We start from the raw sequence: 27,262 nt of genomic DNA on the forward strand, positions 1-27,262 counted from the left end.
TTTTAACATATTTTTCTTGACCCTCTCTTTTTTTGTTTATTTAATTTTTAAAATTTTTTCTCGCTCTCATAAGATGCCTCTCGAGTCTCCACCTTCATTCCCCACCATTTTAGCTGTCCTTGTCTTCCACCCCTCACCTTCCTTTTCTCTCTCTCTCTCTTTCTCTCCCCTGTGTCTCGCTCTTCCTTCTCAAATAAACCCTATCAGAACCCTCATTTCTGCACTGATTTCTTTCTCCTGAGAGCTCTCAGGTAGCGGATTCTTCAGGGACTCTTGAAACGGAATGGATGAGCCGGAGTTTCTCCAGGCAGGAGGTTTCCGAGCAGGGGTACCTCAATTCTCGCCGGAGAGGAAGGTCTGCGACTTCAAGAATGTCGATTTCTTCCCTATCGAAGACCTACTCGACTTTTCCAACGAGGATGTCTCTGGGGGCCTGGAGACTGGCGGGGGCAATTCTACCGACTCCTCCACGATCACCGCTGGGGAGACTGCCGGTAGCTGCAACTCGTCCTTCTCCGGCGACTGCGGTTATTTTGGAGACTCCAACTTTGCCGGGGAAATTTGCGTTCCTGTAAGCAATTGTTTTTGTCTTGCTTTGTGCGCAAAGCTAGGAGGAGTTTTTGTCTGATTATGTATGCTGGGGGTTTCTATTTCTTTGGACAGTATGATGATCTAGCTGAGTTGGAGTGGGTTTCCAACTTCATGGAGGACTCGTTCTCCAGCGAGGACTTGGAGAAGCTTCAGATAATCTCGGGGGCAAAGTCTGGGAACGAGGCCCCAGGTGCGACGGAGAGTAAGTTCTCAGCCGCCGGCGACTCGTCGCCGCCGGTCGAGGTCGCGCGTTCAAACCCGAGCTTCAACCCGGATGCACCAGTGCCAGCCCGGGCGCGGAGCAAACGCCCCCGATCGGCCGCGTGCAACTGGACGTCTCGGCTCGCGGCGCTCTCGCCGATGTCTTCTTCGTCGGAATCAACCGAAACGATGCTGCCTGCTCGGAAGCTTCCAAAGGAATCGGGGAAACCAGCGAAGAGAAGGGACGTCGTCGAGCACCCGGAGGGCCGGAAATGCCTGCATTGCGCGACGGACAAGACTCCGCAGTGGCGAACTGGTCCGATGGGCCCCAAGACGCTCTGCAACGCCTGCGGCGTCCGGTACAAGTCGGGCAGGCTCGTGCCGGAGTACCGCCCCGCCGCTAGCCCGACGTTCGTCCTCACCAAGCACTCGAATTCCCACCGGAAGGTGCTCGAGCTCCGGAGGCAGAAGGAGATGCAGAGATCGCAGCAGCAATTCTTACAGCAGGCGGGCGGAGTCTTCAATCTCTCGGCCGGAAACGATGCCGGGGACGAGTACTTGATCCAGACGGGCCCCGGTTTCCGGCACCTCATCTGAAGAACGAGATGCCGCGCCATTCTTTTCTAATTTTGCCTCTCGATTTTGTTGTCAGAAGGATTTAGGTCTAGCTTAGGCAAAAGAGGATACAAAATTGGAGTACTTACAGCGTAGCTCGAAGGAGTCCTTGCTTTTTTCTCTTCTCTGTAAAAGAGTCGAGTTCTTAGTCCCTTCCATTTCTTTCCCCCCATCTTTTCTTTTCCTTTCTCCTTTTTTCCTTGCTTGTATTTTTTGAATCCGGTTAGGGTTTTATTCTTACGGTTTTCCACAATAGGGAAATGAAAACCTACAAAGAATTGGTTCAACCATATTTGTTTTCTGATAATTTGCGGAACTTCTCAAGCATCCTGAAAGAATATCACACCGAATTTGTTTCCGTTCCATGAATTCCCTCCCATTAATGGAAAGAAAATGAGAAGAAGCAATTCTCAGAATGACAGGGTCTCTGTCTTTCTCTCTTTTTCTGGCAGTATCTCCGGCAAACAGTCAAGCGGTGAAATTTCGGCTATTTCTCCTCCCTCTCCTTTAATTTGTCGGCAGAAGACCACAACTCTCTCTCTCTCTCCACTTCTTTCAAGCGCAAGCTAAGTCTTCGGCAACGACAAATTATCACGAGACGGTGCTACCGATGAGACGGCTCCTTGAGTTTTCCGGTCCCTGGCGGAAGCTCTGAGGGCCGTAGGCCGGGCAGTTTCCGGGAACTCCGTCTCCTGGCAAAACGCCATGCCGTTACGCATGGGTTTCCGTTCTCCCTTCCCGCCCGAATCGGGACCTGTAAGGCACGGAATTTCTCGTCCTGGGGATTCGAAGCCTGCGGCAAATCATGCCCTCGATTCTCGCGGCAATCCGTATCGATTCCCTGGACGCTGCCTCACTGAGTCGTACGCTACTCAATGTCACCACACCTCACACCGCACTTTCCAACATGAATCGGGTTCAAACCGAGTCGCCCGATTAATTTTGATCGCTAGTCGTACTTGCTACGGATTGCCGGCGGTTCACTTTATCGTTGGAGGGGGGAATTTCCCGACTTTCCGTTATTGTCCTCAAAAGATTTCTGAAAAGACACGAATATACTCTGCGTAGTCAACTCCTCCTCCTCTCCTCCCCATCGCTCCTCTACCGGTCAAACACTGCACCATATTTTACCGCACTATTGGTTGAAGCACAAAAGACCGGTGGGCCCCCCCAGCTTTCTTCCAACGACCTTGATGTCCCAAACGCGGCGGCAGCATTCCTTGCGAGTGGAGGCCATGATGGCGGAGACCGAAGGGCGAAGAAAAGTGAAGGACGGTTTGGCGAATAGGAGAAAAGGAAAGGGACAGTTTGGTAAGTCAAAATGACGGAAACGTCCTCCGGGAAGTGCGGTTCTTGAAGCGGCCTAGGCCGGGGGATGTGGGTGCGGGTCATCCGCGCGGACATGCCTGCACGAGAGAGCACCGAGTGGTGCGCGCACGCAACTTCCGGGCTGGGGGTCAAGCACATGGGGCGGGGAAGGTGGTGGGCCGCACATGTGGCTCACGTGAGGCAAGGAGGCACGAAAGAGGACGTCGACCGCCCCCGGGATTGTCGATAATGCCTTGTCTCTCCCCGCCGACGCGCCCAATAAAGAAATCGCCGCCTGCGCCCCTCGGTCGCACCAAAATCAAATCCATGTGCCGGGGATTGGGAGGGAAGACCAGGGGCATTTCCGTCATACCACTCAAGCCTGAGTTTTCCTTGGAGTGTAGTGGTACCGAAGTGCTTGTTCACGTGATGCAAATGAATCCAATTAAGTGAATACGGAACGAGTCCAGATCCCCTGATCTGGATCTGGTATCCAAACTCACGTCCAACTCTGGCTCGTATTCGGATCCAGCCCAAAACTGGCTCTCCATATATTTAGTGAATCACTACCTGCATTTCGCTTCTTGATAAAGATAGGCGCACAATGGATATTGGATCCACTGCAGGCCTTCTTCAGCCTTGTTTGTATACCAAATCAGATTCAAATCCAGCTCTCAAGAATTTATACTAAATCAGATTCATGAGAAATGGACGGCGACGGGATTTCTGGTCCCGGCCGGCAACTTCAGGATTTCGGCGCCACCGGAATCCTGGATAGTTAAATATGGTGTAGACTGTAGACTGATTGATGTGTCCACCCAAATCAGACGCAATCGTATTTATGCAAGATCTACCAACGTTGCTTAGACGTCACAAGGTCTTTTTTGTTGCTTAATAATTGTACCATGTGAGGATTAGAATACTAACTAAGCCAAGCATAGGTGCATTATATTAGTGACATTATATTAGCAGGCACATGTGCATGGGCATTGGATGACAACCAGTGTGGTTCCTCTCTCAAACATCAGCAATAATAATACATTGTGGTTGTCCAGCCACCTTAATCAAGACAGATGGCCCACAATTGTCTGATATTGAGGCTGCCGTTGGAAAGCGGACGCCGCCGACAATAGCATGGCTGATTGCAGCACAGATTATGGTCAGTGTCGGAGTCAGAAATTTTTAGTCGAGAAGCATTAATACTTCAAAATTGTGAATTTTTAGGGGTCGTTTGGCCTGGATAATAAAATGTTAGTTTTTCAATGCCAAACAGTTTTTTAAGGGATAAATTAAAAAAGAATGAAAGAATGAATATCAAGCTATTGTTGTCATGTGCTTTACAGTTGCAGACTTTTCAGTAATTCCAAAGCACCATGGCTTATCCAGGGGTGGGGGCAGGTGTGGGCAGTTGCCCACATGGAGCCAACAAAAACACTTAATTTTGTATATTGACACTTTAAGACAATTTTTCTCATTTACATGTTGATTCCCTTAAAAAAACATAAAGTTCATTATTAGTGGCCTCTTAACTTCACATGTATCACCATTGAACTAAATCATACTCTTCAGCCCAGAAACACCTAGCACCTACTGAATCCAAGGCTCCCAAAGAGCTTCTTTCCCACTTTTTGAATCATATTCTCCAGAGTAAGTCTGGGATAAACATTAGAGTGGTAAATACCACCCTGCACTACATGACCTATTTCTTCCCACCTCCAAAATAGCAATTTCCACACCTAGGAGTAGTTTAGACTATAGTCACAAATAACGTTTCAGAATTTTAAACGGTAAGGTTTTTCTCGGATATAATACAGCGAGCTTGAAAAAAATGAGAAAAAAAACGGTAAATTTTTAAAAAATTTAAAAAAGTAAAAATAAGGAGAAAATAAATAAGTAAGGAACTAATAACACAAACATAAAAAAAGATAAGTAGATTTACAACTTTAGACCCACCCCCATCTGCAGTGGGAAGACAAATATTAGGCTAACTAGATACGAACATGACATCTTCTACCAGTTTCTGAATCCCCCGACACACATCAAATGCACAGTTTTTCAATCTCACGAATTACTTTCAATGGCAGTCTGAAAACTAAGAACCAGTAATTAACAACTGACAAGGAATGAAAATGTTTTTTTCCAACTTAATAATTTCTTCATGATTTTACTGCACAGCATCTCGGAATTACCATGGAATAGGAGCAGTCCAAGGTAGTCGTTTGATTGGCAAAGTTCCCTGCATTCAGTATCATTAATTTTAAAAGGAAAGAGCACCGATTTTTCATCCTGCCCTGGATTCAAATTTCACTTAACACCAGCAGTAGCCTGCTGATTGAGGAAGTGTCTGCATTTTGCTGAAGAGGACAATATCATCAGTGAAAAACAGTCCGGGCCCAAGTCTGTCATGATCTCTGAACCTTGGAATCTTAATTCTGCTATCAGCAATTTCCACCTTCAATGTTCTTGATAACAGTACTTCTGTCACCGCCAGAAAACGAAGTGGGGGACAGTTCTGTATTCATCTTGTCAAAATCATTAAGACACCATTCCTTATAACTCCATTCACTTTTAAGAGAATTCTCCCTTTGTTATTGTCATTTTTAACTGCTGCCTGGTAGTATCATGTGTTTTCGACGCCATTTGCAACTAGTTCACACGTCGATGCCCCCACAAGCCGCAAAATCAAGGAATCCAATATTTTGTCTATCATCATTCTGATCTCCCCACAATCTCAACAGTTCTCCAACCAACAATAAAACGATCGAGCTAGTTCATCAGCCTGCCGTATATTAGAGAAAAACATGTATTCCCTACAACTTATTCGCCACCTTTCAAAATTTGTTCCATTCATCATAGAGTCAAGGAAGAAAATCACATCAGGATTACCCTCACCATGCTCGGACGTTTTCTGATCTTTTCCAGATTTCTGCACTGCCTCCTTTCTTTTCCTGAAATCTCTCTGATAAGGCACCCTGTTTTTCAACTCTTTCTTCCTATCTCGGCTTTAATGTAGTGGTGATCAGGTGTGTTTTGTTCTTTCGTCTCACCTTCCCTCATTTTGGTCATTCATCTCTCCCAAAGATGGATGGTCCAAAGAAAAACAAGGAGGAGGAGCATAAGTTGTTAATTAATGGTAGATGACTCCAGTGAATTAACGTCTAGAAAAAGTGTGTGGTCGACAGAGAGCCTGTTCTCAAACACAGTGTTGGTGGAAAACATAGAAGCAATGGTTCTGTGAGAACGCAGGTTTCAACTCATTAAAGCTTGAAGATATTGGTAGATCTATAACATATCAAGCAACATTATCTAAGCCGAAGAAAGATGAATTTCATCACTTGGATTTTAAGCATATCCTAAAGGGATCATAAACGCGTTAGCAATGACGTAAATTTCCAATTTGATAAGCAATTTTGCTCAAAATGACTTTGGAGCATATGGAGAGAGGTCATATAAACAGAGACATTAAAGAAACAGTACTCGTGGAGTTTGAATTTGGATTCACGTTCAAATGTAAGAAGATGAGATAATACGGTGTGACATTCATTTTCATGCACATCTTATAGGCTAATGACATCTTCCAACCATTTTGGCTGTTGACATATATATATATATATATATATATATATATATATATATATATATATATATATATATATATATCTTTGATATATGATGTGAAAGTAGCAAGAGAAGAATGTCTCTGAACCATGTTCTTTTGTTACCCGAATTTTCTTATAGCGTTGTCCCACAAAATCACCTTCATTATGCGGAAAAAAATTAAAATTACTTGTAAATTTCAAAGATAAGAGCCATTTGTACGTCATGTCATCTGCGAGGGTAAGCATGGAAAAAGAAAATCCCGGACAGCACCATACGCGCCCATAAGTATGCCCTTCCTCTTGTTTCTCTTGTTCTTTTGCTGTAGCGACCGAGCAAATCGAGGGGGAAGAAGATGACAGCCCTAGTCGAGAACGGGGTCCAGCATGCCAACGGCGAGCGGTCGGAGCTAGGGCTAGGGTTTCATGCCGCCTCGGAGAACGGCGCGGTCTCGCAGAAGAAGTTGAGGGAGAGCGAGCGGAGGAGGAGGCGGCGGAAGCAGAAGAAAGAGAAGGGCCAAAAAAATGATTCTGAGGGGGCCGACGGCGAGGGCGTCACGGACGGCGAAACTCGCCAGAACGATCAGGTCGGTTGATGCCTACGGGTTTGAAACCCTTCTTTCTTTTTTGTTGGTTCGTTTCTTTAGTGATGTCGTGTCCATGTTTCAGTTGTTCCTGCTTTCCCGCCGCCTGAGTTTTGTGTTTGTGATTCTGGTGAAATGTCCCCATGGAATTGTTGCACTATCTTGTGGTGTACAATTAGTTATTTTGTTTGGGGATTGCAAATGCCTCTTATATGTTCTGTTGATTTTGGGGATTTGGTGTGCTTCTGTTGCATTTGCGCTTTATTTGTTGGTAAGAACAATTTGGGTTATGGCATTTGAAGAATGGCTGCGGTTGCTCGTTACTCTGGAAAGTTTTAATGATTTAGAGCGTATTTTGTGTGGATATTATGTGGTTTAATATGTGTCTTGGCCATCCAACCTTTTTTATTCTGGACCTGGAAATCATCTTTTACCGAATTCAAGTTGCAACTACGTTTTAGGATTATTTTGTAGAGCGTCTGGAAGCTTTTGACTTGGAAGTTTATGCGTATTCGTGCACTGGAAGTATGTGGAAGTGAAAGGCTCCGCAATTTCTATTTTCTGGGTTACTAGAAGTTGGAACTTGGTGCATCTTCATTGTCCTTAGTTTTCCTTTATCAATTGCTTCCCTTCTTTCCTTCTTTTGTTTGTTTACTTCTTTTGTGATACTGTCTATAACTATGTTACCGTTTTCACAATTTATGCTTCTTCTTTTTTTGTCGACTCTCTAGTCGAATCGGTGGTCGCTGTGATCTTCCTGAGACAGGTGTTCTCCTCAAGTTTAATGGTGAATCTAAGCTACTGTGTCATCATGTCTTCCCTCTACCTGTGTAAACTTGGCAAAGCGAAAAAGAAAAGTGGGGGAAATAGCCTATGATGTGAAAGGAAAACTTTTCATTGCAAATGTTTTTGCTTTTATTGGCTGCCATTTTTGCTCCATGTACAAGTACTTGTGTTATATAACTTTTTGTATTTACCCAGTTTTTGCCTTTTTTGCCTCCTGCTGTGAACGGGAAATACTGATCGCTTTGTGTTTATTGATACTTCGTGTTCTCCTTGATGAATATTATGTTACTGAGATGTGTTCATTGTTAGGGTCTGGAGAAAGTTGAGGTGGAATACGTCCCAGAAACAACTGATATAGATGATGATCTGCTGGATGATTTCAAAAAAGTATTTGAGAGATTCAGCTTCTCTGAGGCTGGCATAGCTGTGGAGGTACTGATTAGCTGCTTGTCTCTCAATTTCAGTAGAAGATCTGTGATAAAATTTGTTCCCTTTTTTTTTTTTGGTGGTTGAAGCTTTCCTACAAAGTTACTTTTTTACTTGTAGGATGGTGAGAAGAAAGATGAAGCTGCAAAGGATGCAGCTTCCAAAAAGAAGGTTGACTCCGACTCCGAGGAGGATGAACAGGACACACAACAGAAGGAGAGGGGAATTTCAAATAAAAAAAAGAAGGTTTGGGCATTTTTAGAATGAAGTGGTAGAAAATCTATTGTCTGCTCCTAGCTTGCTCTCATTGATTGTGCTTCTTCTTCTTTTTTTTTTTTTGCAGCTTCAACGTCGAATGAAGATAGCTGAACTGAAACAGATATGCTCAAGGCCGGATGTGGTTGAGGTTTGCTTTCTGTGTTGACTTTTCCTTGTCACGTTCTTTTTCAAGTCTTTCTTTTTAGTTTCTGAGTCTCTGACTGTAGTTATTTTCTGGATCAAATTTCGTAGTCTTTTTCTTTACTTCAGTTCAAATTATCTCCAAGCTTGGTCAGTCAGGGATTAGCAAAGCATGGCACTGTCAGGAAATTTGTATCTATCTAATTGAGAGGAAAATGAGTAAAGCAGTGGAACCTTGGAGTAGCATGTTATTGGAAAAAATCAGAGAACTAGAAAAATACAAACCAAAAGTATAATGTGCAAGCTGAAGATGGTGTATTTGAAAAAAAAAAAAACATCAGCATATAAGGTGCAAGCTGAAGATAGTGTATTTGAAAGGACATCAATAGTACACTTATATTGAATGGATAAAGTTTGAGATGAACTAGTGGTATGTTGTGATGACAATAAAAACGTATTACTTCCCCACTAGGTTGCTCTAAATCAACCCTGCTGGTGCTTGAGATGCCATAAGAAGAGAGAATTTTGTCTATGGATGTGCACGTGGTAAGATGATTTGTGGAGTTAACCGGATGCCATCACATTTCATCACACTACCATATGAGTTGCACTAATAAACGAAATGTGGTTAAAACTTAATTATGGTCATTGGTAAGAAAGGCTAGCTTGATACAAGTTGATGGGACTATTGAAGAAGGAATCTTGAGATTATGTCAGCAGTTGTAAAGTCACAAGTAAAAGGGGTGCAATGCCATCTATGCCATATTGTAGATGGTTCATTGTAGTTGAATTTAATAAAATTGCCTATGACCATATGGTAATGAGTTTTCCTGGACTTGGAGACAGATCTCTGAGATGATATGGCAGTTATAAAGTCATCAAGTTTATAGCTTTTGGAAATAAGATGCAGAAAGGCAGGTTGTTTGATAAGGATGTTTGCAGTTGTCAGCAGCTTCATGCTATTTTTAGGGCACCAGGAACATTGAAAGTGGATTTGAAAGAAAAAGATCTTTTATTGCTTTTAGAAAGTGTTTAGGTTTCTTTGTCACATGGGTACTGCTGTAAAGGCAGCGTACCCGTACCGGTCAGGTACGAGACCGGTGCTGGTACTGGTACTGTCTCAGGTGCCTCTTGGGTACTGGTCAAACAATACTGAATTCGGTCAACGTACCCAGGACCGTATCCGTCCGATTAAGACTCGATCAAAGTTGACCGAGTCATTTCCTATCCAGAATTTAGGATTTCAGTTTTGTTCTTTACACCATTTACACTCAGGAAATACATACAAAGCTGCGTTTACATTTTTTTTTTCAATAGTTTCTTCTTTAAAAACTATAAATTTTGAATAATGAATGTGTTATTTTGTTTGAATTCTTATTTGAAAATAGTCTGAACCAGTACCCGTACCGGCACCTATACCCGTACCTATGTGACATAGGTAGGTTTGTACTCTGTCATATGGATGCCGGTATGGATGCCGACATGTGTGTTGGTATGGACACTGGTGCTAGTGCAGGGACAGTGTATATGTATGTATATACACGTCGATTCATTGCTGCCATGTGCTGAATGTTGCCAGCTGGATAAAATTTGAAACTTTGTTGCTAATTAACAGTCAACTAGATTGTGATTAGCCAGGTTTATGGTGCGGCGATGTTTCTAGGTGGTTCTACTGATTATTTATGGTCTTTGTAGCGATGTGCCTTTTAGATTTTAGCTATTTGGCACATGGTGGCATTGAATTTTTCCATATATGTATATACAATATTTTAAGCAAATAAACACATAAGATTTGTTGTTTGTATTCATAGAAATATATGTTACTGAACAAAAAATACTAAATATATCAAAACGTATAAAACATACTAAAATATAGCAAAAAGTACAAAAGAAAAATTAAAACGGTTGTGTCCAAGCTGTGTCCCATACCTGGACCTATGTTGGGTTGCGTTGAGACTGGTACTTCTGCCTTCTGAAAGTGTCTGTGTGACTTAGGGAAAAAGGGACGATAGAACTATTTCTCCGTATCCTTCAATTCTTATATTTTTATTTGGAGGCTTTATACTGTTTCTGTGGCTACTAGGGACTTGGTCTTCCTGAAGTACAGATAAAATTTTATTAGTTGTCTCCTGGCCTTCCTTTCTCTTTCACCTTTTATCCCTTAAGTTCCTAGCTTGGAGTTGGTTGGTGCTGTTATGTGCTATGTCACATGAGTGTGGGGTGCGAGTGCGGGTGCCGGAGCAGCACATCTCAAAAAATTTAGGTGCGGCGAGGGTATTTTATTATTATTACTATTATTAATTTATTATATATATAACAGAATAAGCATGTATATATTGTAATAATAATAATTTAGTTATTAATGTATATAACATACTTGCATAATTATTGCATATAGGAAAATATCATAACAACATATATTACATATAATAATTATATATAGTAATTTAGTAACATGACATACTAACAGTCTAACATAAAACATAAAAAATTGATAGAATCATAGAAGCATAAATTAAAAATTTGAAATTAAAACTTCAAAAGAACACACTAACCACAGCTGGTCGGCTGCATGATGCATATATAAAAAAGCTTATATTATATATTATAAGTTTATAACATAACAATATATCACCATATCAGTTGTAAAGTATATATGCACGGCTGCATATGTACACGACTGACAATATATATTTGTTAGTTGAACTTTGAAACTTTTATAGTAGATTCAAGAACAACTGAACAAACATCTAAAATAAAATGCTAAAATGTATACAACAATAATACCAAATAATGGTACACATTTAGACCGGATGCGGGTTGACCGCACCCGACTCGAGTTTGACGCAAGTCAGGTGCGTGTCAGAAATGGACAAGTATAGTCTGGTGCGGCTGACCGCATCCGACTCACATTGACTGGGCTCGGGTGCGAGTTGGAGCCGCACCCATGTCCGGTGCGCACCCGACTCGACGCGACTTGAGTGCGGCAGTAAAATAGAAGAGTCCGTGTGACTTAGGGACTATGTCACATAAGTGCAGTTCCTGATGCACTATTTTTTGAAAAAAATGTAAAACATGGGTGTGGTTGCAGCAAGGATATATGCTTGTATGTAGCTTGTTTACGCAAGTGTAAAAGAAATATAACAAAAAGTATATGCATTTGATGAGAGCACAAAGTATAATAACATCAATGGACCCAAAGTACATCTGGTGCACCTGTAAACCATGTGCAGCAGCCTATCTGCAGCATTGATGCGACATAGCATAGTCCAAAGTTCTCCAAACAGCTTTTACTAAGAAGAGAATATTTTGCTTCTCAACAATTTTAACAGTTTCTTCCACTTTACCAGTCCGGTCTGTTACTTAGCATATGACAACACCATGAAATACCCCAAATGTTATCAACCAGAGATATATGCATCCAGATCAAGAGTTGAACTGTTAACATGATAAAAAAACTTTTGAACCCATGAACCATTCTACACGTCACATAAGTGTAGAATTGATTTCATAAGTACTTCAACTTCCAAAGTTATGGAATTTCATTGTTGTTTGTTTCTGTCTTTATTGGGAGGGGCAGCACATAGGTTGGTTGTCCAGGAGGGAAGGCATGGCTACTGGTTGGATAGCTAGTAACATTGTTTGCCAACACACACTAAGTCTGTACTAGGGCAGAATGATTTATTTATTATTAATAATGATTCTTCTTCTCGTTTTTTAATATGTTGGATTAGTTTGGAAAAATTTTGTCTGCTGGATGGTTGATTGATATGGTGCCTGGTTGTGAGCATTTTGGCATCAATTGCTTCCATACTCGGTCCTATGTAATTTTAGTTGAAAGCATAACATGTTTGCAATGTAAAGTAGTGTTGGTGTTCTTATTTTCTTCTGTTATTTTAGTTTTTCGCTACTGATAAGCATATAATTCCTCTATTTAGATCTGGGATGCAACAGCTTCTGACCCGAAGTTGCTGGTGTACTTGAAATCATATCGCAATACTGTTCCTGTGCCAAGGCATTGGTGTCAAAAACGCAAATTCTTACAGGTGAGGGAGATTCCAAATTGCCAATGCAGTGTAGATGTTTATATGCCTGAATGCTTGAGGGGTGCATATTACATTTTGAACAACAGGAGCATATAAGGGGGTGAGGGAGGATAGGGATCTATAAGCTTTCACCCTCTTATTTGTATATCTGGTTCTTGCAGGCGGACACTGATCACCAGCCATACAAACCATGGAGCCAGGAGTTATCATTGTTCACAAAGGGAGAACCTTGATGGTTTCTCTCTTGATAATAAATGTTAGGGTGGGTGTGGGTCTAGTGAGCGTGTATCATGCATTTTGACGAAATTTTCTTGTCACAGTGCTCATATCTGTTGATGGTTTTGCATTTGGGATAGTGAAATTTTGTCATGGAGCTTGGATTGAAACTTCCAGTTCTCCGCTACTCGACTGAATCAATTCTTTTTGCTATTGCAGAGGTTGTGGGCTGTCATCACCCTAAGATTCTCTTTGTAATGGGGCATGATGACTTGAATGGGCAATAACTACAGTTTATATCTGTTTCACAGATTGAAATCTGATCCTCATCATTTGTTGATTATTTTGCAGGGAAAACGTGGTATTGAGAAACAACCGTTTCAGCTTCCTGATTTCATTGCTGCAACTGGAATTGAAAAGTTAAGGCAGGTGGGTGGTCGAAATCAAACATGCAACTTTTTTATTTAAACCTACTTCAACCAACACCCCTTCTCTCTTCCCCACCCACCCTCCTTTTTCTTTCCTTTTTTTTTGGGGAGGTTTGAGGTTTTATCTCATCAAACTCTTGTGCAGGCATATATCGAGAAGGAGGACAGCAAGAAATTGAAGCAGAAACAGAGGGAGCGCATGCAGCCCAAGATGGGCAAGATGGATATTGATTACCAGGTATTCATTTTTTTTGGCTGTATGTTAAATTTGTTGAGTAAACTTTGGCCCTGTCAGTCTTGCATTTTCTTGACCATACTAACGCAGACTATCTGTCTGTCTGTTGCTATCTTATTTGTGGTTGGCACGGTTGATGCTAAAGATTTTTTTTTCTTCTTTATAGGTTCTTCATGATGCCTTCTTTAAATATCAGACAAAGCCAAAACTTACCACCCATGGAGATCTTTATTATGAAGGAAAAGAGTTCGAGGTGAGGCATTCATGCTTTGTTGTTGGTTCCCTGAAAGCTGCAGCAGTATGTTATTAAATTCCTGCCCTTCTTTTAGAACACGAAATGGATACAACATTTTTTTTTGTCCCTCTCCTATTTTGGGGTTTAGTTTAAAGATAGGCAACCCTTTGCAATAGGAGTTAACGATAAAGACAGGTTATTGAGAACAGCATATATATATATATATACTCAGGTTGTTGTAGCCAAGGTTGGAAACTTTCTTTCTTGAGGAAATATTGGAAATTCAGAAAATTATGACAGAAAAAAGATTAAGTGAATTTGAGTTTTTCTACTAATTTTTTTGCACAAACATTGTTAAAAAGTTAAAATGGTTGCTAAAATGCTAAAACAAACTTAAAAACTTTATTTTTCTAGAAAATGCAAGAGTATCACAATTAAACTAAAAAAAGTGTGATGTTTCATTTTTTTTTTTAAATTTTTCCTTATTTTCCATGTTTAGCATGATATTTTAAAAAATGATGATAAATCATGATCTCTGTTGCAACTATATATATGTACATACATATATATAGGAGGCTTGGATTTCTCAGTCTAGGTTTGGATGGAGAAATCCTCTGGCCTCTCACAGCACACTGCCCCATGCAGTGCATTGAGCGGCCATGATTGGACTAGTGTCTAGATGGCCGGAGATTTCACCTCCTCTCTCTCTCTCTCTATATATATATATATATATATATATATATATATATATATATCCACACACACACATATATAATTGCTCTTTCTAAATCTTGTCTTTATTGATTTATGTTGTTATTGTTGTGTGTGCTTTTACAGGTAAAACTAAGAGAAATGAAGCCCGGTATTCTGTCCCAGGAACTGAAAGAAGCTCTGGGGATGCCTGAAGGTGCACCTCCTCCTTGGCTTATCAATATGCAGGTAATAACACTGTCTTTCTCACTAGTCCCTTGCATGCTTCTTGATGAATGCACTGTGACTTACCGATTAGGCTGTCTTTTCAGAGGTATGGCCCTCCACCATCTTATCCACACCTGAAGATTGCTGGACTCAATGCACCCATCCCACCAGGAGCCAGCTTTGGTTACCACCCAGGAGGTTGGGGAAAGCCTCCTGTTGATCAGGTGAGCTTTGGTTTTCATGATCAACACTCCTTTTTTCTGCGTGTGTGTGTGAGAGAGAGAGAGAGAGAGATCCTATTCATGCAATACTGCAACATCTTGTTTGGCCTTTACATCAATTTTCTTTCCTATGTAGGATGGAGTTCCGTTATATGGAGATGTTTTTGGAGTCTATCAGCAAGATCAACCTAACTATGAGGTATCCACATTCATGATCTCCTTTGAAGAGTCGGCTCAAAATGTTGCTCAGATTATCGTTTCTTTCTCATGAGGCTTTAATGCAAGTTGTTCTGAATAATGCCTGGATGTCTGTTAGTTGATAAACTAGGGACTGGTCGGACCAGTTTGCTGCCTAATCGGGTTAGGCACTAGCGAGCCGGCCAGTCCATCCCCAAGTTGGCTTGACCCATTTGAGGGTTAGTTGGTTGGGTGGTCAACAACTGGTGATGAAGTGACTGGGTACTTCTGAAAGAGGAATGCCCTTTTAAATGTCAAATATGATTTTTGTTTTGTGTATATACAAATTTTTCAATTTTGTATGTTTGTATTTCTGTATATTATGTATTCTATACGTACTATGTTTCTATCTTTGTGTGTGTGTGTGTGTGTGTGTGGCTATACACACACACACACACACCATATTCTGTCTCTCTTTCTCTAGGATGTGAAGCTTCAAGTCTATGATTTTAGGTCTATATGTGTATTAATTTTATTTTAGTTGATCGATTTAGACCAACTCAACCAACTAGTTCCAGCTAGTTTTTTTAAGGTCTTGGCCGACCTGATTCCAATTTCTTATTTTTAACAACTAAGAGTGTCCTTAATGGTTGTAGGAAGAGCCTGTTGACAGAAGCAAACATTGGGGTGATTTGGAGGAGGAAGAAGAGGAGGAAGAGGAAGAGGAAGAGGAAATCGAAGAGGAAGAACTGGAGGCAGGCATTCAATCCGTGGACAGCCTTTCTAGGTGCAATACTATTTTTCTGGTGCATCTTATATTGCCTGTTCTGTCTTTGTATTTATTGCTGAATTATATTCTCTGTTCAGCACACCAACTGGTGTGGAGACCCCTGATGTCATTGATCTTCGGAAGCAACAGCGCAAGGAGCCTGAGAAGCCTTTGTATCAGGTCAGTACATTGGGCAGATTTTTTTGGCGTTTATTTTCGAGTGTTATAGTATATTTACCGTTATTTCTTTCTTTGTAAACAACAGGTTCTTGAGGAGAAAGAAGAAAGGATTGCTCCAGGAACCCTGCTTGGTACAACACATACGTAAGTGCTCACCCTTTAATTTAAGGGAAAAAAAAAGTTAGCCAGTTTTCGTTCTATTTTTCTGTCTATTCTGATGTTGGAGTTGTAATTTGTGACATACATTTCTAATGCAGGTATGTGCTTGGTGCTGCAGACAAAAATGCTCCTAAAAGGGTAAAGTATTTGGTCCATTATATGACAATTTTTTTTGTTTTAACGGTGCCTTTCCATAATTGTAGTAGAAAAATTAAGTTCCAGAGGAAAGGCATTAGACCACTGGATCAGATAATTTTACAACTTTTGGCACTTAAATTCTCTGTTTCTGAATCTGTATGTTCCTCATGAGAGCAGGTTGATCTTCTACGAGGACAAAAGTCAGACAAAGTGGATGTCACCCTCAGACCCGAGGAACTGGAAGCTTTGGACGATGTTGCTTTGGCAGCCAAGTAAGATATGCATCTCCATTATTACGGCGTTGCTGGTGAAAACGTGATTTTGGATTATGTTAAGTGTTAACTATTACTGTTGTCTCTGCAGATACGAGGAGGCAAGGGAAGAAGAGAAGCTGCGGAATCAAAGAGAGGATTTCAGCGACATGGTGGCAGAGGTGCGTTTCTGAACAAACATAATATTAGGACATACTAGTTTTTGTTTTGGCTTCTGACGGTGTTTGGCTTCTGCAGGCTGAGAAGAAAAGAAAGCGGAAGATGCAGGAGAAGGAAGGGAAGTCGAAGAAGAAAGATTTCAAGTTCTAGAAAGAGGGGAAATGCAGCATGGAATCATCTGGATATGGATGGTCCATGTCGAGCCTGGACTGGATCATTGGCGACGGTAGCAGGTCTTTAAAATCAGATGCATATGGCTTTTTGGAGGTCGAGTTGTGTAAGCAAGGCGTATGTCAGTCGCATCCCCTCCACGGGTTACAGCCATTTATTGGCATGCTAATATTGTTTCCCATAATCTTGTTTTGCTGGCACCCTTTAGTACCGTAGCGTAATGACCATTTCTAGACGCTGTTCCATGTACGAACGAATGAGGATGTGGAAAAGCTTTTACGCCTGGGACGTGCTGCCCAAATGTGGATTACGCCGCCATGGTTTTCATGATTGAGATTTGTAAGGCATGAATTGATCATTGGAATGAAATCTATGGTGCATTCGGCGTTGGTAGAATGCCGTTGCTATCTGGTTGAATCGGCTGATTTTTCTTTTCCCGCCCAGTGGGTGTATGCCATTTTATTGAGAGAAAAGCCGTTCAATTGAAAGGCAAGGATGAATATGTCTTCTTAACCGCCGCGACAATGAGAGAAAAGAAAAATAGTGGTGTTAGATTTGGTTTCGCTTGTTTAAACTTTTCACCTCAAGTCTTCCAACGTTCACTAATTCGTCCTTTCATTTCATCATAATTGCTAGGTACAGGTGACATTCGTGTGGTGTTTGCATGGCTCTGATTGTGATGTGGATGATGGGATCACGAGAATTCACTGGGTGTCCAGTGAATCCATCGCAAGTTGCAATTCTCTTGATGGAATTTTCGAGGTCCGCGTATTTGGATCTCGTTCACCAAAACATCAAGCTTAATTACATCCTGCACCAAAGGGGCACCTTGCTTTTGAGACTGTCATTATCATGTGGGTTTTGCTGCTTGAATAGGACCTGGAATTCTTGTGGATATGGCTGTTTTCAAGAATTGTGTAGTAGGATGCCTGCTTCCACCCATTAATGATTTTACCAGTTTTAGCTCGAAGATTCACATCAATAAGCGTGTGGTTGAAAACGCCAAAAGGAGTCGGCGCAGTGGCGCTGGTTGTGGCTGTCAGACAGGCAATCTCGATTTGACCGCTGATGCCAAGGAGCTGTCTAGTTGAGTGTCTGGTGGCTGTTCTCAATAGGGTTTCAGGTTCGAGTTTTACTTCAAAATTGCTTAGCACTTCAAATTGGTGTGAAATGGAGTTCTCTAGATTCTCTACATGATGGCAGGGAGGCAGGTGTGAGTACAGTGTGGTTAATTGCCAGCACAGACCAACAAAAATGTTTATTTTCATATTCGTACTTCTTGATAATTTTTCTCCTCTGGTACCAAATTTAAAATTTCATAATTAGCCAGAATTTTTTCGCTCCGGCGGATTGGAGGATGGGACATGATTGTCAAATGAATGTGCTCATACATAAAGCTGCTTTTAAAGACAGCCCGAGATCTAGAAAAATTAGAGAAACGGGAATGGAAGCCTCTGACATTTGCAGGACAGCAGGAACAATTTGTTTCAGCAGTGGGGGAAATTGGCAGTAGCCAGACTTGCAGGACGCCAAAGAACTAACCTTCTTGTTGGTCTGGTTTTATGTTCTTGAAATTCATGGAATACATCGGAGCTTGTCGTGTAGAGGAATGCATTGCTCAATTGCTGACGGGATTTCGACAAAGAAATTGGCTGTTCTGTTTCTGATTCCAACTTGAATCTCCATGTGAATCGTCTGTATATCCAAGTTCTTTTATTAGTTCACACCGCATAGCTGATGGAAGTTGAAAGGCTGCCCTTGATCATTAACAGCAGTTACCAGAATAAAAGCAACAGGAAATTTTCTTGCCTGAGATTCCTTTTTCTCTTTTGATGGTTTCCCATGAGAAAACGAGTCACGTGTTTTCTAAAGCAAGAACAACTTTCCAACTTGAGAGAAAACGACCTACTCTTTCATTTTCGGGTGAGAGCTTGTACAGGTGAATGAATATACGAACTCTAGTTTAAACGGTACCAGAGAAACTTATGATGGAAAACTATAAAGTACAAACTCCAAGCTCTCTCTCTCTCTCTCCTCTGACATTGAAGAAAAGGTCATGGTGGTCGCTTGCCAGAAGCTTCCTTGGTCTCCCAAGGATGTCTATTAAAATGCCGACTTTGGAATTCAAATTCAAATTAACGTGCTAAATGCTCTTTCACTCCTAAAGAAAAGGTTACACGAGGATCTTGGGGGACAAGGCATTACACTATCAACTTTGGTAGTTTTGCTTTATCCCTCCTCTATTTAAGTCCCAACCATCCGTGAGCCCATTACTCAATTCCACTTGCTTCCGAGAAGGAAGAAGAAAAAACTAAGGCGTCTTCTTTTCATTCTCCCTGCTGTTGCTCATACAGAGCAGCTTGCTGCTCCCATGGATTCATTTGATTGCTCCCTCGAAATGGAGCCAAGGACCTTGAGATCTGTGCAATTGGATGTGGCAAGGGTGGGTGAGCCCTCTCTGTCTCTCTCTCTCTCTCTGCTTTATCAGTTTCTCTTCTTGTTTCCTCTAGTGAAGGAAACCACCGAGTTTTTAGGAACATGTTGGTCCTGCTAACTTGTAAGATGCGTTTTTGCCACTGTTTCTCGCTGTCCCTAAGTTTGAGCAATGTTGGTCATAAAATGTTCTGTATCACTAGATAAATTCATGCTTGGCTAGGCTACTTCAAGATTAGTAATCCAACTGGCCGCATTAGTATGTTTCTTGTCTGTGTCTGTCATGGTTCAATCATATAAAATAGATATAAATGATAAATCTAATGGAGCTCATTTGCGTGTCTTTAGTCATGTTCAATGACAAATTAAACAGCCGTTTTCGACATAATCATGTGACAGCAATTCAAGCTCCACCTGTATATCTTTTTGTTGTACCTGATAATAATTGGTAGTTCGCGACGATATGTGTATGATTGGAAGATCAGCTGCGTTAATATATGAATTATTTGCTAAGGATGACCAATATATGAAATATAGCCTAAGAATTATGTCTCTTAATGGCAAAGTGCATGCATGATTTTATGATCTTGCGGGTGCTGAAAATTCTCCACTTGAGTTGTCAATGGAAGACTAACGCTGTTGATCGCCATGATTGGAACCATAGTGATATGCATTTTAGTGAGACATAAATTTAAAGAATCTCTATGGTCTTTTTGAGTTGGTGATTGCATGCCTCATAAACGGAAAGCCAAACGACTATTTTTCTTCTACCAGAGAATAACTTCTTCCTGAATGTAAAACCCATGCAGGAACAAGCAGCAAACGTCCTCAAGAGGGAGACACCTGAAGACGCAACGAAAATCTTCACTAAGGTAGTCAAGCTTCGCCCAACTTGGGAGATTTTTAAACTGTTTGGTTTTAATTGCAAAAAGAAAACCAGTAGAGTATGAGTCCTTCGAAAAGGTGCTGAAACGATGAACGGAATCTTCTGTTACTTTTGCCTGAAACTCACGTTCAAGGAAGAAAAGGTCTTACTCATCTCTCCCTCTACCTACTACACAATGACAGCTTCTTCTTGAAATGTTTGGTTGCCTGAGCCTCTGCCTACTCGGAGGGAGAGCAACCTTGGTCACTGATTCGCTCCATTTGTGGGATTCGAACTGTCCCTTCAACTTGGTGATGTTTCTTCTAGTGTCTGTCAAATGGGTTAAGTCCTTGCAATCTTGGGAATTCTGTCTAAGTCTCTTGGGTGATGACAAAACCGTACTCACAATATTCAAATCTGCTAGCACCAACCAACTGTTAAAACTCTTTATGGAAATTGGCGTGCAGGGAATGAAGCCAGTGGAGGACATGGGAAGGGAAGAAATGCTGGGACAATTGATCCAGAGCGTAGAAGGGAATACCAATGTACCCTGCGAGTTGTATGCTTCGATTGGTGATGGTGGAGAAGGAATCCTTGAGAAAATCCACATTGAAGAACCCCTTACTGCTCCGTTCTGAGATTCCCCTACCTTCGAAGATTTGTGAAGTCTAGACGACACGGTAGATGTAAAGCTCCTGTTCATAGCATGAGATTTGCTTACAGTTTAGATGTCAGAATTGGTACATGTAAGAGTTTGTGTTGCCACAGTATAAAGGTTTTAGTCTTTCAGATTGAATGATGAGCAACGTAGGTCCGGAATTTTGTTTCCCTATCGGAAGTATAATCAGTATGCTAAGTATTCTAGTCGTGAAATAAGCACCTCCCTCTGTTATGCACCAATTTTTCTTCTGTATTGCAATGATGAGACTTAAAAATCTGTTCTTCTTTTGGAGAAAGTCATGCATGTTTTTGTTTGGTTTGAAAATAAAAAACATAAGGTCCTTTGTTGGACCATCCAACGATTTGGTTGGCACCTAAGACTTTTGCAAATGAAGTTATATTTTCACTGTATCAAAAGCTTCAATTTCGTTGCACAGGGAAGGTGACTGAACTTAATACTATATAAAAGCTTCAATTTCGTTGCACAGCGAAGATCACTGAACTTAATATTATATAAAAGCATACTAAAAACATCTACATGGCTAGTTCAGGCTTTCATGCATAGAAATATAGCCGCTATATTTAATTTGTAAAGATGAACAAGATAAGACACCAATGACTTTCAGTGTATAAAAATTTGGTACTTTACGCAATCCTGATTTTATTAAGAATAAAAATCATTGGATAGAGCATAATTTTGACAAAGATAACCTGTTACCGTCTGATCTCGTGCGTTTATTTTAGCCAAACTAAATTATAACAACAGCAATTTCAACAATCTAAATTGTTTTTCTTGTTCTATTTTTCAAGCAAAAGTTTATTGTAGAACATTCAATATTGAAGATAGCGATGAACTTAGTCTTCAATGTGCTTGCATTCGTATAATCAGCATTTTGTTTTCCATATAAGACATATGAATGTAAAGCCCCTAGTTATCGATGTCGACATGCTGGCTACCCGGCCCAATGAGGCTTGGGCGAGGGCCCAAAAAAACCAGCTCCGGCAGGCTTGGGTCGGCTCGATAAAATTTTAATATTATTTTTATTTTATTAATAATATATATTTCATTATTAAAAATATTTCTTATATTAAAAAAAAATTATACTTTAAAAAATATTTTTTTATTTTAACTGAGCTAGGCCGAGCTCAGGTTTTGAGCATGGGGTGGGGCCTGGGCTTGGGTTTGGTACATTGGGCGGGCCCGACCTGATGCCCAGGGCCTAGCTGGCTAGTTTGTTTACTGGCTTGTATGAATCCAAGCGTACCTATGAATAAGAAAAAGTCAAAACTCATGTATATGAGTGAATAATGACTGCGGTTATCTAGACCTAGCCATCTAACTCATCCATGCACATGGATCATTAAAAGAAAAAAAAATGAGAAAAAGTATAAACTAATATTAGAAGATAAAAATGTCCATCACTTTTTCTCTTTATTTTTTTCTTAACCATTCGTCATGTTTGATCGGACGGTACAAATTAAACGATTAGATGACTCTAAAAAGCTAAAATCACCATTTAATTTTCGAGTGAGTAAATGATGAGCCCAACTATCTAAAGTCACCAAGCCATAACCAAGGTAGTTCATTTAAAGCAATGGATGGTTGAAAAAAAAAAAGTAAACTAATCTTAAAAGATGAAAACACCCATCACATTGTTCTTTTAATTTTTTTTTTAACTGTTCATCATGTTGGATTAATTTTTTTTTAACTGTTCATCATGTTGGATCAAACAATACAGATACTGATTAGATGGTTGGATAACTCTAAAAGACTAGAGTCGTCATCCAATTTTTTATATCTCGTTTATTTTCTTATATCTCCGTTAGTGCTGTTGGTCTACATTAATCATGCGCGTTGAAGAATCAAGCAAGAGATGCTAGAAGGATGAGCAAGTTCGGGCTTGATTTGGCGTTAAAGTGAACGTGGCGAAGTTGAACGTGGACCTCATAAAAACTTCGAGCATCAACACACGCTCCCTGACCCTCATATCAAGGTAACCCAAGCTCCATAACCATTTAAGTTACGTTTTCGCTTTCAACAAAAATAGGCTGCGCAAGCCAAGCCAAAAGAAAGCAGTTGAAGGAACTGGAGAGAGAGAGAGAGAGAGAGAGAGAGAGAGAGTTATGCAAGCCCATCAAAAATTATTGGTGTGATTTCATAAATTAATTCAAATCATTTTTTATTTCACTAGGTATATGAAAAAAAATTTGTTAATCATATAATCTAACTTCACCGCTACCAAATGTATTCGATCAGAAGACCTTTTATCCTCGTTTAACATCTGTAGTCTCCTATGTTGATCAGTTGACACGCGAACCGACTCCTCATTGATGGAGTATCACCTCCAAGGTTTGCTATCATCTTCATCTTCATAGAGTACTTTTCCTTGCTTTTATAAGTTTATCAGAATCCTTCCTCCTAGCCATTCCGACAATGAAATTGTCCAATGTCGATAAACTAAAAAAAGAGGAGCTTTGCTCTCATCTACTGCAAAAAAGGCAGCAGTCAAATAACTCCGCGTGATCATACAATATCTGAATCATCCTCGCTGAAATTCACCTAACGAGTAAACAGATGACGTTCAAACGCGAACAAAGTTCGCTCCCTGTACCTCGTTCCAGTAGGTTGGAATTGCCTTAGGAACATGTTTACTCAATGCAACTCCAAAGTGGATTAGCAGCCAAGACAGTTGGCTGCATAACCCCTCCGCATATAGAAAGATCCAACCACTCGTCCCATTGAACAACATATCACCAGTAATCCCCGCAAGAACATATGCCATCAATGAAATGATGGAATCGATTGGTGTCTCGGATTAGTATTTCTCGCGCCGCAATTCTAGATATATATTTTGCAGCAGCATGGCAATCACCGCAGACTCTCAGGTTCTTGAAAATCCTAACTGGTACTGGGTGTGTTGTAGAAATCAATCCAAATGCAATAGCCAATTTTTCACTGTGATGAAGAAGGCATTGTTCTTTGGACTCATCATCAACATCATGGAGCACAAAGCTTAAATCAGGTATGTAACCAGCCATCTTCATTTGTGGCATCAGCATGTCCAACTTGTCATATATCTCCTCCTTAAGAGGATGAAACTTGTCATCCGCCACAAATACATGAACCTTGTCTCTGACCTTTATCCAACTGCATCATGGCTCTTTCTCAAGATCCATTTCTTTCATCGAAGCTCTTATTCTTGTCACATCATCCCATCGATCCCTTGATGCATACATATTTGACGAAAGCACGTAAGTTGAAGGTTCAAATGGGTCCAATAGTAGACATTGATCAGCTGCACGACTGCCAACAACTGTATCCTTGTGGAGCCTGCAAGCAGAAAGGAGAGAACGCCAGATCAAAGCTTCAAATGCAAAGGGACAATTCTTGAGAAATATCTCTGCTTCATTTAGATGGCCAGCACGACCAAGAAGGTCAACCATACATGTGTAATGCTCGATTGTTAGTGAAATCCTATGGTTGGAGACCACCATGTCAAAGTATTCACGTCCTTTTTCAACCAGACCAGCATGACTGCATGCAAAAAGTACACCAATGAGGGTGATGGATGTTGGTATTATGCCAAGTTTTTGCATCTCTTCAAATAGATACAGAGCTTGCTCGCTATGGCCATGTTGAGCAAAACACATTATCATAGAATTCCACGAAACAACATTCTTTTCAGGCATAGTTTTGAAGACCCTGTATGCATCTTCCAATCTACCACACTTCGAATACATATCAATAAGAGCACTTCCAACATATACAGATGATTCGAGACCGGATTTTACCACATGTACATGGATTTGTTTCCCCTGTTCCAATACTGCACAACTAGCTGATGCCTTTAAGATACTGCTGCATGAGAACTCATCAAAGTTTTTGAACACTCTATGCATTTCACGGAAATACAGGACTGCACTGTCCTCCCCACCGTTGTGCACAAATGCTGATATAATTGCAGCCCAGGAAATAGAATTGGGGACACCAATACATTGAAAGGCCCTTGATGCATCATCTACCAACCCACATTTCGAGTACAAATCCAGCAAAACGTTGCCAACTGACACATTAGAATCTAAACCAATCTTAATGGAATGAGCATGAAGTTCACTACCTTCAGCCAATGCTTTCGACATAGAACATGAAGAAAGGAGGCCAGTGAATGTATAGGGGTCTGGCCTTATTGGAATCTTTTGCATTTGACAGTAAAGATTCAGGGTGTCTTTATACTCCCCTGCAAGACTGTATCCAGTTATGAGAGCATTCCATGAGACCAAATTCCTGTACGGCATCTCTGTATATACTTTCTCTGCATCCTCCACTAGCAAAGACTTTGCATATGCATCCACAAGAGCTGTGCCTATATAAACATCTGAAAGAAACCCACTCTTGATCACTAGTGGATGTAAACAGTTGCATAGTACACCATCTTCCAGAATGGCCACTGCCTTCAGAATGCTCACGTATGTTATGTTGTTAGGAATAAAACCTTCAAGGACCATTTGGCAGTAGAGTTCAATTGCTTCTTCACCAACACCATTCTGTACGTAGCCACTGATCATGGTGTTCCAAGCCACAATATCTCTATTGGCAATGTTATCAAAAGCTCGACGGGCCTCCTGCAAATTCCCACATCAAACACATCCAGATCAAAACCCATCTTCATTATGCAAGCGTGCACACTACTACCAAATTTTACGCAACCCAGACCAGCACAAGCCTTCTGGACTGTAGCAAAACTATAATTATTGGGTTGAACATCCCCAACCAACATTACTAAAAATAGCTCAATTGCTTCTCTGCTAAACCCGCTCTGCACATATGCAGCAATCATCGAGTTCCAAGCAACTACATCCCTCACAGGCATCTTGGTGAACACCTCCATTGCACTATCCACGCAACCTAAGCCCGCATACATGCCAATCAAGCTGCTCAAAACAAAGACATCACTGTAAAAGCCACACTTCACAACAAGGCCTTGCAATCCTCTCCCCAACCCCCCCTTGCTCAGTTCAGAACATATAGTAATCACAGTAGCAAAAGTATTCGCATTGGGTTGAACTCCTTCCTTCCTCATCAATCCGAAGTACCTCAAACCTTCCCCTTTTCGACCTTCTCCACCAAACGCAGAAATCATGGCCGTCCACAACACAACACTTCGTTCAGGCATTCTGCCAAACACGTCGAGGGTGTCTCCGAGACCACCACATTTGCTGTACATGCTGATTAGCGTGTTCCTCAGGAACAAATCCAGATTCACTGCATTTCTCATCAGGCAGGAATGGATCGACCTGCCTTCCTGGAGAGCATTGGCGCTAATGCATCTCCTCAAGATTCGAAGGCACGTTTCGTAATTGGGCCTAATCCCTTGCTTAGCAAGCTGGTCCAATACTTTCGTCACTTTTTTCATATCACCCTTCTTGCACAGCCGATGCAGATCATCGATGGTGGCCTTCCTAGCCCTGAACCTGAGCTCCCAGGGTGGAAATGAAAAGGAAAAACCATCTGGGTTGCGGCCATTTCGACGGAAAAAATCCCTCTTCTTCACGAAACCGGCTAATCAGGACGGTTTGAGCATTTAACAAGGCTCGCATGAGTGATGGGGAGGGTTCAGATTTCAAATTACGGCTTATAGAGAACGAGATACAGAAGGCAGAGAAGCAAAGAAAAAGGAAACGAGGCTTTAACTTTTTAAGCAACTGAAATATGAATCCTCCTCGAGTCTTAGTTCAATTTTTTGAAACTGTTTGAACAACCGACTGTCTGGAGCGTGACGATGGTGCGGACAGAGTGGGAGGTAGTCTTCTTCGTCGTATTTCTCCAAGTCCATTCCAGTCTTCAGTTCTCATCCGTACTCTCAACCAGGCAGGCCATGGCGTAGTCAGCTCCTTGAAGGTATCCACTTCCTAAAATTGTATATGGCAAAGCAAGTGGTGTGAAATAATATTCTGATGTTAGCACTGATCTACTGCATATATGAAGCTTGCTATTATTTTATAGAAGGATTACAAGTAACGTGGTGACGACTTATGATGATGTTTAAGTTGATTCTGCGTTACATTCGCGAATTACTTTCCATGCAAATAAGAGATTTTTTTGGGTAAGCTGAAGGATAATTCCATTGATGAAATGAAAGCGAAGCCCTCTTTCCCTTTGCTCTCCAAGGTCTAGGGCGGTATATGCGAGGAGACAACTTGTGTTCATCTTGACACTGCAGTGGTATAACCAGCCCAACCAGCTAAACTGGGCATGCATCAAAGTGATTAAAAATAAAGTTTTTTGGAAAAAGAATTGAGAAGTTTCACATATAAAATAACAACCTTACTTTGGTGACTCATAAAATTTAAATACGTATCTGCTTGGTAAGTTTGTTGTCTAAGCAAAAGCTGTAAGAGCCTCAAACCCCAATGTGAATCACCGTAGAAATGCATGAGTTCTCTTTCTGCAAAGTTTGTAATAATGACAGAAAA

At 41.0% G+C, this 27,262-nt stretch overlaps 3 protein-coding genes and 1 pseudogene across 3 annotated transcripts; 3 read left to right on the top strand and 1 right to left on the bottom strand.

The window, feature by feature from the left end:
- Window positions 1–89: 89 nt before the first annotated feature.
- Window positions 90–1,697, top strand: LOC116247606 (GATA transcription factor 9-like). The gene is made up of 2 exons (XM_031619802.2): window positions 90–571; window positions 664–1,697. Exons 1-2 carry the CDS (start codon window positions 284–286, stop codon window positions 1,387–1,389), a joined length of 1,014 nt encoding a protein of 337 aa, XP_031475662.1. The 5' UTR covers window positions 90–283; the 3' UTR covers window positions 1,390–1,697.
- Window positions 1,698–6,618: 4,921 nt separating this feature from the next.
- LOC116267772 (uncharacterized) lies at window positions 6,619–17,239 on the top strand. The gene is made up of 18 exons (XM_031649666.2): window positions 6,619–6,898; window positions 7,991–8,113; window positions 8,228–8,353; window positions 8,451–8,513; window positions 12,445–12,552; window positions 13,120–13,197; window positions 13,342–13,434; window positions 13,598–13,684; window positions 14,504–14,605; window positions 14,689–14,808; window positions 14,942–15,004; window positions 15,639–15,769; window positions 15,850–15,931; window positions 16,017–16,075; window positions 16,189–16,228; window positions 16,406–16,500; window positions 16,592–16,661; window positions 16,738–17,239. Exons 1-18 carry the CDS (start codon window positions 6,668–6,670, stop codon window positions 16,807–16,809), a joined length of 1,743 nt encoding a protein of 580 aa, XP_031505526.1. The 5' UTR covers window positions 6,619–6,667; the 3' UTR covers window positions 16,810–17,239.
- A 1,865-nt stretch (window positions 17,240–19,104) lies between these two features.
- LOC116245893 (uncharacterized) lies at window positions 19,105–21,034 on the top strand. Its single transcript, XM_031617496.2, has 3 exons — window positions 19,105–19,273; window positions 20,073–20,135; window positions 20,596–21,034. Exons 1-3 carry the CDS (start codon window positions 19,202–19,204, stop codon window positions 20,764–20,766), a joined length of 306 nt encoding a protein of 101 aa, XP_031473356.1. The 5' UTR covers window positions 19,105–19,201; the 3' UTR covers window positions 20,767–21,034.
- A 2,208-nt stretch (window positions 21,035–23,242) lies between these two features.
- LOC116249246 (pentatricopeptide repeat-containing protein At3g24000, mitochondrial-like) lies at window positions 23,243–26,856 on the bottom strand (annotated as a pseudogene).
- Window positions 26,857–27,262: the final 406 nt, after the last annotated feature.

This window comes from Nymphaea colorata, chromosome 1 (assembly GCF_008831285.2).
Source record: "Nymphaea colorata isolate Beijing-Zhang1983 chromosome 1, ASM883128v2, whole genome shotgun sequence".
Taxonomy (NCBI): domain Eukaryota; kingdom Viridiplantae; phylum Streptophyta; class Magnoliopsida; order Nymphaeales; family Nymphaeaceae; genus Nymphaea; species Nymphaea colorata.

Bases quoted from the DNA above. Each gene is read 5' to 3' on its own strand.
- LOC116247606 (XM_031619802.2), top strand. From the start codon at position 284: ATGGATGAGCCGGAGTTTCTCCAGGCAGGAGGTTTCCGAGCAGGGGTA. The intron at 572-663 runs GTAAGCAATTGT...TTCTTTGGACAG, and splicing joins CCGGGGAAATTTGCGTTCCT to TATGATGATCTAGCTGAGTT.
- LOC116245893 (XM_031617496.2), top strand. From the start codon at position 19,202: ATGGATTCATTTGATTGCTCCCTCGAAATGGAGCCAAGGACCTTGAGA. The intron at 19,274-20,072 runs GTGGGTGAGCCC...AAACCCATGCAG, and splicing joins TGCAATTGGATGTGGCAAGG to GAACAAGCAGCAAACGTCCT. The intron at 20,136-20,595 runs GTAGTCAAGCTT...ATTGGCGTGCAG, and splicing joins CAACGAAAATCTTCACTAAG to GGAATGAAGCCAGTGGAGGA.
- LOC116267772 (XM_031649666.2), top strand. From the start codon at position 6,668: ATGACAGCCCTAGTCGAGAACGGGGTCCAGCATGCCAACGGCGAGCGG. The intron at 15,005-15,638 runs GTATCCACATTC...TAATGGTTGTAG, and splicing joins AAGATCAACCTAACTATGAG to GAAGAGCCTGTTGACAGAAG. The intron at 16,662-16,737 runs GTGCGTTTCTGA...TGGCTTCTGCAG, and splicing joins TCAGCGACATGGTGGCAGAG to GCTGAGAAGAAAAGAAAGCG.